This window comes from Pelecanus crispus, chromosome 30, assembly GCF_030463565.1.
Source record: "Pelecanus crispus isolate bPelCri1 chromosome 30, bPelCri1.pri, whole genome shotgun sequence".
Taxonomy (NCBI): Eukaryota; Metazoa; Chordata; class Aves; order Pelecaniformes; family Pelecanidae; genus Pelecanus; species Pelecanus crispus.
Window position 1 is genome coordinate 96,924 of NC_134672.1, and position 12,980 is coordinate 109,903.

Consider the following 12,980-nt stretch of genomic DNA (forward strand, 5'->3'; position numbering starts at 1 on the left):
AAAAAAAAACCAAAAACCCCCCAAAAAGGCTCCTTTTTTGGTTGGGTTTTGCGGCGTTTCGCCCCCCGCGGAGCCCGGGACGGGGCGGGGGTCCCGCCGACCACCCCAGCGCCCCACGGCACCCCATGGCTCAGCGCTCCGGCTGAGCCGGGCAGAGCCAGCGTCCCCCCGCGCCAGCCCCCCGCCGCGTTTCGGGGTGCCCCCCGCCGCCGCCGCCATGTTCAGCTGGATGCGGAAGAACGAGAAGAAGACCCCCGAGGTGGTCCGCACCGTCACCGAGGGGCTGAAGACCCTCTACAAGAAGAAGCTTCTGCCGGTGGAGGAATTCTACCGCTTCCACGATTTCCACTCGCCGGCGCTGGAAGACGCCGACTTCGACAACAAGCCCATGGTGTTGGTGGTGGGCCAATATTCCACCGGGAAGACCACCTTCATCCGGTACCTGCTGGAGCAGGACATCCCGGGAAGCCGCATCGGCCCCGAGCCCACCACCGACTCCTTCGTGGCCATCATGCACGGCGAGAGCGAGGGCATCACGCCGGGCAACGCCCTCATCGTCGATCCCAAAAAACCCTTCCGGAAACTCAATCCCTTTGGGAATACCTTCCTCAATCGGTGAGCGAGGCCCCCTGGTACCCCCCACCCACCAACGCCAGCGATTCCGTCGCCGAGCCCCCCCCCCCCCAACGTCCCCCCGCCAACGCCGGCGATTCCGCCGCTGGGCGAGGGGGTCCCGCCCCGCCCGCCCCCCCAAAATGAGCCTGGCCGGAGCGCAGCCCCCCCCCCCCCCCCTCAAAACACGGCGCCCCCCAATTCCCAACTCCGGGCGATCCCGGGTTTCGCTCTCCAAGTCTCCGGGTTTTCCCCGTTTTTGGGTTTTTTTCCATCAATCCCCCGCCACCGCAAGCCCCAAAAGGCGGGGGGGTGGCGGGTGGGGGCTCGGGGAGGGTCCCGAGGGGGTCCCCCCCTTGGGAAAAGGGGGGGGCCGGGATGAGCCAGGATTCAGGAATGCGGCCCCGGAGCCGCCTCGGAAAGACGCCGTCAGGGCTGGCGGGTGGGCCGGCACCCGGGAGGGGCCCCCGCCGACCCCCCGCGGGGGGGCACCCCCAGGCAGCCCCAGCCCCCCGGGGCGTTCGGGGGGATCCGGGGGGGTCTGGGGGGGTCTGGGGGTTCCAGGGGGTCTGGGGGGGGGCTCCAGGGGGGGTGTGGGGGTTTCAGGGGGTCTGAGGGGGGGCTCCAGGGGGGGTCTGGGGGTTCCAGGGGGTTCCAGGGGGTCTGGGGGGGCTCCAGGGGGGGACTGGGGGGGTCTGGGGGTTCCAGGGGGTTCCAGGGGGTCTGGGGGGGGGCTCCAGGGGGGGTCTGGGGGTTTCAGGGGGTCTGAGGGGGGGCTCCAGGGGGGGTTTGGGGGTTCCAGGGGGTCTGGGGGGGCTCCAGGGGGGGTCTGGGGGGGTCTGGGGGTTCCAGGGGGTCTGGGGGGGGGCTCCAGGGGGGGTCTGGGGGTTTCAGGGGGTCTGAGGGGGGGCTCCAGGGGGGGTCTGGGGGTTCCAGGGGGTTCCAGGGGGTCTGGGGGGGCTCCAGGGGGGGTCTGGGGGGGTCTGGGGGTTCCAGGGTGTCTGGGGGGGGCTCCAGGGGGGGTCTGGGGGTTCCAGGGGGTCTGGGGGGGCTCCAGGGGGGGACTGGGGGGGTCTGGGGGTTCCAGGGGGTCTGGGGGGGGGCTCCAGGGGGGGTCTGGGGGTTTCAGGGGGTCTGAGGGGGGGCTCCAGGGGGGGTTTGGGGGTTCCAGGGGGTCTGGGGGGGCTCCAGGGGGGGACTGGGGGGGTCTGGGGGTTCCAGGGGGTTCCAGGGGGTCTGGGGGTTTCAGGGGGTCTGAGGGGGGGCTCCAGGGGGGGACTGGGGGGGTCTGGGGGTTCCAGGGGGTTCCAGGGGGTCTGGGGGTTTCAGGGGGTCTGAGGGGGGGCTCCAGGGGGGGTTTGGGGGTTCCAGGGGGTTCCAGGGGGTCTGGGGGGGGCTCCAGGGGGGGTCTGGGGGGGTCTGGGGGTTCCAGGGTGTCTGGGGGGGGCTCCAGGGGGGGTCTGGGGGTTCCAGGGGGTTCCAGGGGGTCTGGAGGGGGGCTCCAGGGGGGGTCGGGGGGATGCAGGGGGTTCTGGGGGGTCCGGGGGGATCCAGGGGGATCCGGGGGGGTCTGGGGGGGTCCGGGGGGATCTGAGGGGTTCCAGGGGGTTCCAGGGGATTCCAGGGGGTCCTGGGGGGGGGGCTCCAGGGGGGGTCGGGGGGATGCAGGGGGTTCTAGGGGGATCCGGGGGGGTCCAGGGGGATCCGGGGGGAGTCTGGGGGGGGTCCGGGGCTTCCAGGGGGTTCCAGGGGATTCCAGGGGGTCCTGGGGCTCTGGGGGGGGCTCCAGGGGGGGGTCGGGGGATGCAGGGGGTTCTAGGGGGATCCGGGGGGGTCCAGGGGGGTCTGGGGGGATCTGGGTGGGTCCAGGAGGTTCCAGGGGGAATCCAGGGGGTTCTGGAGGGTCCGGGGGGGTCCGGGGGGTTGCGGGTGGTTCTGGGGGGGTCGGGGTGAATCCAGGGGGGATCTGGGGTGAATCCAGGGGGTGTCCAGGAGGGATCCGGGGGGATCCAGGGGGATCCAGGAGGTTTGGGGGAATCTGAAGGGGGTACAAGGGGGTCCGGGGGGATCCGGGGGGATCCGGGGGAGTCCAGGGGGGGTCCGGGGGGGTTCGGGCAGTTCCAGGGGGTCCGGGGGGGTCCGGGCGGTTCCGGGGGGGTCCGGGGGGGTCCAGGGGGGGGTCGGGTGGTTCTGGGGGGGTCCAGGGGGGGTCGGGCGGTTCCGGGGGGATCTGGGGGGGGTCCAGGGGGTTCGGGCAGTTCCGGGGGCGTCTGGGGGGTCCGGGCGGTTCCGGGGGAATCCGGGGGGGTCCAGGGGGTTCGGGAGGTTCCAGGGGGGTCCGGGGGGGTCCAGGGGGGGTTCGGGTGGTTCTGGGGGGGTCCAGGGGGTTCGGGCAGGTCCGGGCGGTTCCGGGGGGTCTGGGCGGGTCCAGGGGGGATCCGGGGGGGTCCGGGCGGGTCCAGGCGGTTCCGGGGGGGTCCGTGCGGTTCCGGGGGGCCCGGGGGGGCACTAACGCGGCTCCTCCCGCGCAGGTTCATGTGCGCCCACCTCCCCAACCAGGTGCTGGAGAGCATCAGCCTCATCGACACCCCCGGCATCCTCTCGGGGGCCAAGCAGCGCGTGTGCCGCGGTGAGGGGGCACCGGCTCCGGGGGGGGGCCAGGGGGGGCACCGGCACCGGGGGGGGGGGGCACTGGCACCCGCGGGGGGGGGCACAGGCACCGGGGGGGGGCACAGGCACCGGGGGGGGGGGGGCACCGGGACCCGCGGGGGGGCCGGGGGGGCACCGGCACCCGCGGGGGGGGTGAGGGGGGGCCACCGAGACCCGCGGGGGGGTGAGGGGGGGCCACCGGGACCCGCGGGGGGGTCAGGGGTGAGGGGGGGGCCCCCCGCGACCGGGACACTGGGGGTGCAGAGGGAAGTGGGGCGTCGGGGGGGTGCAAGGCGTAAGGGGGTGCAGGGGGGGGTGCAAAATGGGGGGTGCAAAGGGGGGTGCAACGCACGGGGGGGTGCAGAGGGGGGTGCCAGGTTTAGCGGGGTGCGGGGGGGGGCTGCAAGGCGCAGCGGGGTGCCAAGGGGGGGGTGCAAGGCGCAGGGGGGTGCAGGGGGGGTGCAAGGCGCAGGGGGGTGCAGGGGGGGTGCAAGGCGCAGGGGGGTGCCAAGGGGGGGCTGCAAGGCGCAGGGGGGTGCCAAGGGGGGGCTGCAAGGCGCAGGGGGTGCAGGGGGGGTGCAAGGCGCAGGGGGGTGCCAAGGGGGGGCTGCAAGGCGCAGGGGGGTGCAGGGGGGGTGCAAGGCGCAGGGGGTGCAGGGGGGCTGCAAGGCGCAGGGGGGGTGCAGGGGGGGTGCAAGGTTTAGCGGGGTGCAGGGGGGGGTGCGAGGCGCAGGGGGTGCCAAGGGGGGGGTGCAAGGCGCAGGGGGGTGCCAAGGGGGGGGTGCAAGGCGCAGGGGGTGCAGGGGGGCTGCAAGGCGCAGCGGGGTGCAGGGGGGGTGCAAGGTTTAGCGGGGTGCAGGGGGGGGTGCGAGGCGCAGGGGGTGCCAAGGGGGGGGGTGCAAGGCGCAGGGGGGTGCAGGGGGGGTGCACGGCGCAGGGGGGTGCCAAGGGGGGGGTGCAAGGCGCAGGGGGGTGCCAAGGGGGGTTGCGAAACGCAGCGGGGTGCCAAGGGGGGGGTGCAAGGCCTGCGGGGTGCCAAGGGGTGGTGCAGGGCGGAGGGGGGTGCCAGCGGGTGGGGCGAGGCGCCGGCGATGGGTGCCAAAAGCCACGCGACGGGTGCTGCCCAGGGCGGGGGGTGCCAGCGCTTCCCCCCCACCCCCACCACCACCCCGCTGCACCCCAGGGCCGGGACGAGCAACGAGAGGGTCCCGTGGGGCGGGGGGGGGGGGGGGGGGGGCGAGACCCCTGTTCCAGAGCCGGGGGAGGGGGGCTCCCCCCACCTTCCCGGGGCCGCTGCCAACTTTCCAGCCCAGCTGCCCCGCTGCGGAGGCCGTGCCCCCCCCCGGACCCCCCCCCGTCTTCCTTCCCCACCCCGAAACCCTCGGCCCTTGCCAAGAGCCCTGGCACCCGCTCCTGCAACGGCCCCATGGCGGGGGGGGGGGGGGGGGGCTGAAGGAGACCCCCCCCGGGTGGGGGGGGGGCTGGAGGAGACCCCCCAGGGCGGGGGGGGGCTGGAAAAGGGGGGGGGCAGGCAAAGAGGGGGGGTCAGGGCTGGGCTGGGGCTGGGTCGAGGCCAAATTCCTGGCCGGGCGCTCCCCGCCGCGGTATGCACGGGGGGGACGGGGGCCGCGGGGTGGGCGACGGGGGTCAAGGACGGGGGTCAAGGGCAGGGATGGGGTCAAGGTCGGGGTCAGGGGCAGGGAAGGGAATGGGGACAAGGTTGGGAGAGAGGGACCTTTCCCAGGACTCGCCACGTTTCCTTTTTTGGTGATTTTTCCAGGCTCTCCGGGCCTCCGGCGGCCGGGGGGGGCCGGGGGGAGCGGGGCCATCGCGGGGCACAGTCGGGGTCCTGCGCCGGGGGGTGCGGCTGGGGGGCTCAGCGGGGGGTGCAGGGAAGGAGGCGGCCCAGCGAGACCCCTTAGCAGGACCCACCTCAAGGCAGGGACGGCACGGGCTGGGGTGGGGCGGGGGCGAGGCGGGGGCCGGGGTTTGGGTGAGGGGTGGGGTTCGGTGGGGTTGGGGTGGGGTGGGGTTGGGGTTAGGGTTAGGATTGAGGCTGGGGTGAGGGCTGGGGTTGGCTTTTGGGGTTCGGTTTGGGGTTAGGATCGAGATTAGGGTTCGGCTTGAAGTTGAGGTTGGGGTTAGGGTTGGGTTTTGGGGTTGGGGTTGGGTTTTGGGATTGGGGTTGGGTTTTGGGGTTCGGTTTGGGGCTAGGGTCGAGATTAGGGTTCAGTTTGAAGTTGGGGTTGGGGTTAGGGTTGGGTTTTGGGGTTGGGGTTGGGTTTTGGGGATCGGTTTGGGGTTAGGGTCAAGATTAGGGTTCAGTTTGAAGTTGGGGTTCGGGTTAGGGTTGGGTCTTGGGGTTAGGGTTGAGATTAGGGTTGGGGTTATGGTTGGGTTTGGGGGTTCGGTTTGGGGGTAGGGTCAGGATTAGGGCTCGGCTTGAAGTTGGGGTTGGGGTTAGGGTTGGGTTTTGGGGTTAGGGTTGGGTTTTGGGATTGGGGTTGGGTTTTGGGGTTCAGTTTGGGGTTAGGGTCAAGATTAGGGTTCAGTTTGAAGTTGGGGTTGGGGTTAGGGTTGGGTTTTGGGGTTGGGGTTGGGTTTTGGGGATCGGTTTGGGGTTAGGGTCGAGATTAGGGTTCAGTTTGAAGTTGAGGTTGGGGTTAGGGTTGGGTTTTGGGGTTCGGTTTGGGGCTAGGGTCAAGATTAGGGTTCAGTTTGAAGTTGAGGTTGGGGTTAGGGTTGGGTTTTGGGGTTCGGTTTGGGGCTAGGGTCAAGATTAGGGTTCAGTTTGAAGTTGGGGTTGGGGTTAGGGTTAGGTTTTGGGGTTGGGGTTGGGTTTTGGGGTTCGGTTTGGGGTTAGGGTCAAGATTAGGGTTCAGTTTGAAGTTGGGGTTGGGGTTAGGGTTAGGTTTTGGGGTTGGGGTTGGGTTTTGGGGTTCAGTTTGGGGTTAGGGTTGAGATTAAGGTTCAGTTTGAAGTTGGGGTTGGGGTTAGGGTTGAGTTTGGGGTTAGGGCTGGGTTTGGGGGTTCGGTTTGGGTTCCCCTCCATGCAGCCCCTCCCAGGGGCAAGGTGGGATCATTTGCACCCCGAGCATGGCAGCACCCCCTTCCCGGGGTCCCCCAGCCCAGCCCCGGGGGATCCCCCAATTCCCCCTTTCCCTCCTCTCCTCCCAGGCTATGACTTCCCGGCCGTGCTGCAGTGGTTCGCCGAGCGCGTGGACCTCATCATCCTCCTCTTCGACGCCCACAAGCTGGAGATCTCGGACGAGTTCTCCGAGGCCATCCGAGCCCTCAAAGGCAACGAGGACAAGATCCGGGTGGTCCTGAACAAGGCCGACATGGTGGAGACGCAGCAGCTGATGCGCGTCTACGGGGCGCTGATGTGGTCCCTGGGGAAGGTGTTCAACACCCCCGAGGTGCTGCGCGTCTTCATCGGGTCCTTCTGGGCCGAACCGCTCCTCATCACCGACAACCGGCAGCTCTTCGAGTTGGAGGAGCAGGACTTGTTCCAGGACATCCAGAACCTGCCCCGAAACGCCGCCCTGAGGAAGCTCAATGACCTCGTCAAGCGGGCGCGGCTCGTCAGGGTGAGTGTGGCCGAGCGGGTGCGTGGGTCCCGTCCACGGCTCCGAGGGGGCCAAGGGCACCCCAGGATCCCTCGGGGTTCTCCACGGCTCCGACAGGGCCAAGGGCACCCCAGGATCCTTGGGGTTCTCCATGGCTCCGACAGGGCCAAGGGCACCCCAGGATCCTTGGGGTTCTCCATGGCTCCGACAGGGCCAAGGGGACCCCAGGATCCCTCGGGGTTCTCCACGGCTCCGACAGGGCCAAGGGGACCCCAGGATCCTTGGGGTTCTCCATGGCTCCAACGGGGCCAAGGGGACCCCAGGATCCCTCGGGGTTCTCCACGGGTCTGAGGGGACCAAGGGGACTCCAGGATCCTTCGGGGTTCTCCACGGCTCCGACAGGGCCAAGGGGACCCCAGGACTCCTTGGGGTTCTCCATGGCTCCGACAGGGCCGAGGGGACTCCAGGACTCCTCGGGGTTCTCCATGGCTCTGACGGGACCAAGGGGACCCCAGGATCCTTGGGGTTCTCTATGGCTCCAACGGGGCCAAGGGCACCCCAGGATCCCTCGGGGTTCTCCACGGGTCTGACGGGGCCAAGGGGACCCCAGGACTCCTCGGGGTTCTCCACGGGTCTGAGGGGACCAAGGGGACCCCAGGATCCCTCGGGGTTCTCCACAGCTCCGACGGGGCCAAGGGCACCCCAGGATCCCTTGGGGTTCTCCATGGCTCCGACGGGGCCAAGGGGACTCCAGGATCCCTCGGGGTTCTTCACAGCTCCGACAGGGCCAAGGGGACCCCAGGATCCTTGGGGTTCTCTATGGCTCCGACGGGGCCAAGGGGACTCCAGGATCCCTCGGGGTTCTTCACGGCTCCGACGGGGCCAAGGGCACCCCAGGATCCCTTGGGGTTCTCCCCATCTCTGGGGGGTGGAGGTGGGTTGATGGTTTGGGGTCCCCCCCCCGGCCCCAGGAGGTGGCTCAGGGGGTCCCGCAGCCCCGGTGGCTCCTGGCCACCTCCACCAATGGCCCCGTTGCCAAAAGGGGGGACGTCATCGTGTTCCCCCCCCCCCGCCCCATCCTGTGCCTGGCTTCCTCGTTACGGGTTTCCCATGAGGTAGCGCCTTCCGCCCCTGCAATTAGAGAATAATTAACGCGGCCCCCCCCACCCCCAGAGCCGCTCCCCGGCCCCCCACCCACCCCGCTGAGCCCCCCGGGACGGCAGGGGGCTGCCTTAGGGGGGGGCGGGGGGGGCTGAAGCGGCGCCGCAGCCGAGCCCATCACCCTGGCGTCTGGCCAGGGGGGTCCGGGGGGTGGGCGGAAGGCGGGGGGGGGGGGGGGTTGGCGTTATTCCCCGTCTCCCTCTTCCCCCCCCCCCAGCCTTATCGCATCCGGCCACCTGCGGCCACGGCCCTTTGTGCCGCGCATCCGCTGGCCACCACGCTGCGGGCCGGGGCCAGGGCCAGCACGGCCACAAACGGGGCGGGATGGGGCGGGAGCGGGATGGGGACGGGATGGGATTGGGATGGGGACGGGATTGGGATGGGGATGGGGATGGGGATGGGGATGGGGATGGGGATGGGGATGGGGACAGGAGCGGGATGGGGATGGGGATGGGGACGGGATGGGATTGGGGTTGGGATGGGGACGGGATTGGGATTGGGATGGGGATGGGGATGGGATTGGGATGGGGATGGGGACGGGGATGGGGACAGGATGGGGATGGGGAAGGGGATGGGGATGGGGTGGGAGCGGGATGGGGATGGGGATGGGGACAGGGATGGGGACAGGATGGGGTGGGAGCAGGATGGGGATGGGGACGGGATGGGATTGGGATTGGGATGGGGACGAGGATGGGGACAGGATGGAGATGGGGACAGGGATGGGGACAGGGACGGGGACGGGGATGGGGATGGGATTGGGATTGGGATTGGGATGGGGACGGGGATGGGGATGAGATGGGATGGGGATGGGGATTGGGATGGGGACAGGGATGGGGACGAGATGGGATGGGGATGGGGATTGGGATGGGGACGGGGATGGGGACGAGATGGGATGGGGGATGGGGATGGGGATGGGGATGGGGATGGGGATGGGGATGGGGACGGGATGGGGATGGGACTGGGATTTGGATGGGGACGGGATGGGGAAGGGATTGGGATGGGGATGGGGATGGGGATGGGGACAGGATGGGGATGGGACTGGGATTGGGATGGGGACGGGATGGGGATGGGATTGGGATGGGGATGGGGATGGGGAAGGGGCCAGCACAGTCACGCACGGGACAGGATGGGGTTGGAGCAGGATTGGGATGGGGATGGGGACAGGGATGGGGATGGGATGGGGATGGGGATGTGGACGGGATGGGGCCAGCACGGTCACGCACAGGGCAGGATGGGGTGGGAGCGGGATTGGGATGGGGATGGGGATAGGATTGGGATTGGGATTGGGATGGGGCCAGGGATGGCGACGGGATGGGGCCAGGGCATGGACAAGGCTGGGGAGGGGACGGGATGGGGACAGCATGGCCACGCACGGGGCGGGATGGGGTGGGAATGGGATGGGGATGGGGTTGGGATTGGGATGGGGCCGGGGATGGGGCCGGGGCACGGACAAGGCTGGGGAGGGGCCGGGGATGGAGATGGGACAGGGAGGGGCTGGGGCCATGGGTGGGCACCCAGACCCTCCACAGGGGACCCCCCGGCTTTCGGCTCTCCCGCCAGAAGCTGTCGGCCGCGGAGGGGCCGCAGGCGCCCGGGTTCCCACGCCTCCCCCTGCCCCGCGCCGTCCCGTGCCGCGGCCGGACACCCCTCCCCCCCCCCCCCGTCCTGCGGAAGGGACCCCCGGCTGCCCTGACCCCCCCTTGGCCCCCAGGTCCACGCGCACATCATCAGCCGCCTGAAGAAGGAGATGCCCTCGGTCTTCGGCAAGGACAACAAGAAGAAGCAGCTGATCGCCAAACTGCCGCTGCTCTTCGCCCGCATCCAGCTGGAGCATCACATCCCGCCCGGAGACTTCCCCGACTGCGCACGCATGCAGGTGGGCGCCGGGGCGGGGGGCTCGTGATGCTCCTGCCGGGGGGTCCAGTGGGATGCTGATCCCTGTGCCGGGGATCCATTGGGATGCTGATCCCTGTGCTGGGGGGTCCAGTGGGACGCTGATCCCTGTGCCGGGGGGATCCGTTGGGATGCTGAACCCTGTGCTGGGGGGATCCCTTGGGATGCTGAACCCTGTGCCAGCAGGATCCATTGGGATGCTGATCCCTGTGCCGGGGGGATCCCTTGGGATGCTGAACCCTGTGCCAGCAGGATCCATTGGGATGCTGATCCCTGTGCTGGGGGGTCCAGTGGGATGCTGATCCCTGTGCCAGGGGGAATTCCTTGGGATGCTGATCCCCATACCCGGGGGGATCCCTTGGGACGCTGATCCCCGTGTCTGGGGGATCCTTGGGATGCTGATCCCCATACCTAGGGGGATCCCTTGGGATGCTGATCCCCGTGCCTGGGGGATCCCGTGGGATGCTGATCCCCGTGCCTGGGGGGATCCCTTGGGATGCTGATCCCCGTGCCTGGGGGATCCCGTGGGATGCTGATCCCCATGCCTGGGGGGATCCCTTGGGATGCTGATCCCCGTGCCTGGGGGATCCCGTGGGATGCTGATCCCCGTGCCTGGGGGGGATCCCTTGGGATGCTGATCCCCATACCCAGGGGGATCCCGTGGGACGCTGATCCCTGTGCCTGGGGGGATTCGTTGGGACACTGATCCCCATACCTGGGGGATCCCTTGGGACACTGATCCCCATACCTGGGGGGATCCCTTGGGATGCTGATCCCCATACCCAGGGGGATCCCTTGGGACGCCAATCCCCGCTCCTGGGGGATGCGCCGGCATGCCGACCCCCGCCCCGTGTACCCCCCCATCCAGGAGCTGCTGCTGGTGCACGACTTTGCCCGGTTCCCGGCGCTGAAGCCACGGATGCTGGAGGCGCTGGACGAGCTGCTGACCACCGACATCGCCGCCCTGATGCCGCTGCTGCGGCAGGAGGAGCTGGAAGCCCCCGAGGGCGCCGGGGTGCAGGGGGGAGCCTTCGACGGCACCCGCCAGGGTCCCTTCAGCGGGGCGGAGGAGGAGGAGGAGGAAGGCGAGGAAGAGGAGGAATGGGTGGTGACGAAGGACAAGGCCAAGTACGACGAGATCTTCTACGGGCTGGCGCCGATGGGGGGGAAGCTGAGCGGGCGGCGGGCGCGGGGCTGGATGGTGAGCAGCAACCTGCCCAGCTCCGTCCTGGGCCGCATCTGGCAGCTGAGCGACGTGGACCGGGACGGCATGCTGGACGCCGAGGAGTTCGCCCTGGCCGGCCACCTCATCGGGGCCAAACTGGAGGGCAGGGGGCTGCCGGCCGACCTGCCCCCCCGCCTGGTGCCCCCCTCCAAGCGCCGGCCCAAGGGCTCCGCCGAGTAGCCCCCCCCCGCGAAGGCCCCGCGCCCCCCAATAAAGGCAGAGGGCGGCTGACGGAGCCACGGCCCCTGTGGGTCTGGGGGGGGCGAGGGGGTGTGTGCAAGGGGGTGTGTGTGCAAGGGGGTGCGTGTGCAAGGGGGGAGTGCATGGGGATGTGTGTGCAAGGGGGGGTGCAAGGAGGCGTGCAAAGGGGGGGCTGTGTGCACAAGGGCTGTGTGCAAGGGGTGTGTGTGCAAGGGGGGAGTGCAAGGAGGCGTGCAAAGGGGGGTGTGTGCAAGGAGGGAGTGCAAGGGGGAGTGGTGTGTGTGCAAGGAGGGAGTGCATGGGGATGTCTGTGGAAGGCGGGAGTGCAAGGAAGCGTGCAAAGGGGGGGGTGTGTGCATGAGGGGTGTGTGCAAGGGGTGTGTGTGCAAGGGGGGAGTGCAAGGAGGCGTGCAAAGGGGGGTGTGTGCAAGGAGGGAGTGCAAGGGGCAGTGGTGTGTGTGCAAGGAGGGAGTGCATGGGGATGTCTGTGGAAGGCGGGAGTGCAAGGAAGCGTGCAAAGGGGGGGGTGTGTGCATGAGGGGTGTGTGCAAGGGGTGTGTGTGCAAGGGGGGAGTGCAAGGAGGCGTGCAAAGGGGGTGTGTGTGCACGAGGGGTGTGTGCAAGGAGGCGTGCAAAGGGGTGTGTGTGCATGAGGGGTGTGTGCAAGGAGGCGTGCAAAGGGGGGGTGTGTGCACAAGGGGTGCATGCAAGGAGGGAGTGCATGGGGATGTGTGTGCAAGGGGGGAGTGCAAGGGGGTATGTGCCAGGGAGGGTGTTTGCAAGGGAGGGAGTGCAAGGAGTGTGTGTGCACGGGGGGTGTGCAAGGCTCTGTGTGTGTGCAAGGGGGGTGTGTGTGTGAGGGGGTGTGTGCGGGGGGGTGTGTGCAAGGGGGTAGTGCAAGGAGGGAGTGCAAGGGGATGTGTGTGCAAGGGGTGTGCGCGCAAGGGGGGAGTGCAAGGAGAGTGTGTCTGTGCAGGAGGGGTGTGCAAGGCTCTGTGTGTGTGCAAGGAGGGTGTGTGCGACGGGGGTGTGTGTGCAAGGGCGGTGTGTGCAAAGCTCTGCGTGTGTACAAGGGAGGGAGTGCGCAGAAGGTGTGGGGGTGCAAGGGAGATGCGTGGGGGGGGTGTGTGTACAAGGGGGGGGTGCGGGGGGGGCGTGTGCCAAAAGAGGGTTGCAGGGGGTGTGCAAGGAGGGTAACGGGGTGGGGGGGTCAGTGTGCAAGGGGGGTAGATGTGCAAAGGAGTGGGTGCAAGGGGGGTGCAAGGGGGATGGGTGCAAGGGAGGGGGGGTGTGCAAGGCGGGGGGTGCAAGGGGGGTGTAAGGAGGGGTGTGCAGGGGGTTGTAAGGGGACTGAGTGTGCAAATGGGGGGGCTGGTGTGCAAGGGAGGGGCGTGCAACGGAGGGGCGTCAGCGTGTGCGGGAGGCGTGGGAGTGCAGGCAGCCACACGCATGCGCACAGGCATGCCTGCACACGTGTGCGTGCTTGCACGCACGTGCACAGGGACACGTGTACGGGTGGGTGCTTGCACGCACGTGCGCAGGGACACGTGTGTACAGGTGGGTGCTTGCACACGTGTGCGCAGGGGCACGGGAGTGGGCGCACGAACTCACGTGTGCATGCCCGGGGCGGGTGCAGGCCTGCATGGGCCCCCGCCGCACACGTGTCAGCA

General features: G+C 69.4%; 1 protein-coding gene across 1 annotated transcript; it reads left to right on the plus strand.

Annotated features, from left to right (window-relative positions):
• The first annotated feature begins 217 nt into the window (after positions 1 to 217).
• EHD2 (EH domain containing 2) lies at positions 218 to 11,289 on the plus strand. Its single transcript, XM_075725441.1, has 5 exons — positions 218 to 615; positions 3,144 to 3,241; positions 6,439 to 6,851; positions 9,703 to 9,867; positions 10,753 to 11,289. Exons 1-5 carry the CDS (start codon positions 218 to 220, stop codon positions 11,287 to 11,289), a joined length of 1,611 nt encoding a protein of 536 aa, XP_075581556.1.
• Positions 11,290 to 12,980: the final 1,691 nt, after the last annotated feature.

What these genes read in the sequence shown, in the direction of transcription:
- EHD2 (XM_075725441.1), top strand. Translation starts at nt 218, where the DNA reads ATGTTCAGCTGGATGCGGAAGAACGAGAAGAAGACCCCCGAGGTGGTC. An exon ending in AGCGGGCGCGGCTCGTCAGG is followed by an intron (nt 6,852 to 9,702) that starts GTGAGTGTGGCC and finishes CTTGGCCCCCAG; the next exon opens with GTCCACGCGCACATCATCAG. An exon ending in CCGACTGCGCACGCATGCAG is followed by an intron (nt 9,868 to 10,752) that starts GTGGGCGCCGGG and finishes CCCCCCATCCAG; the next exon opens with GAGCTGCTGCTGGTGCACGA.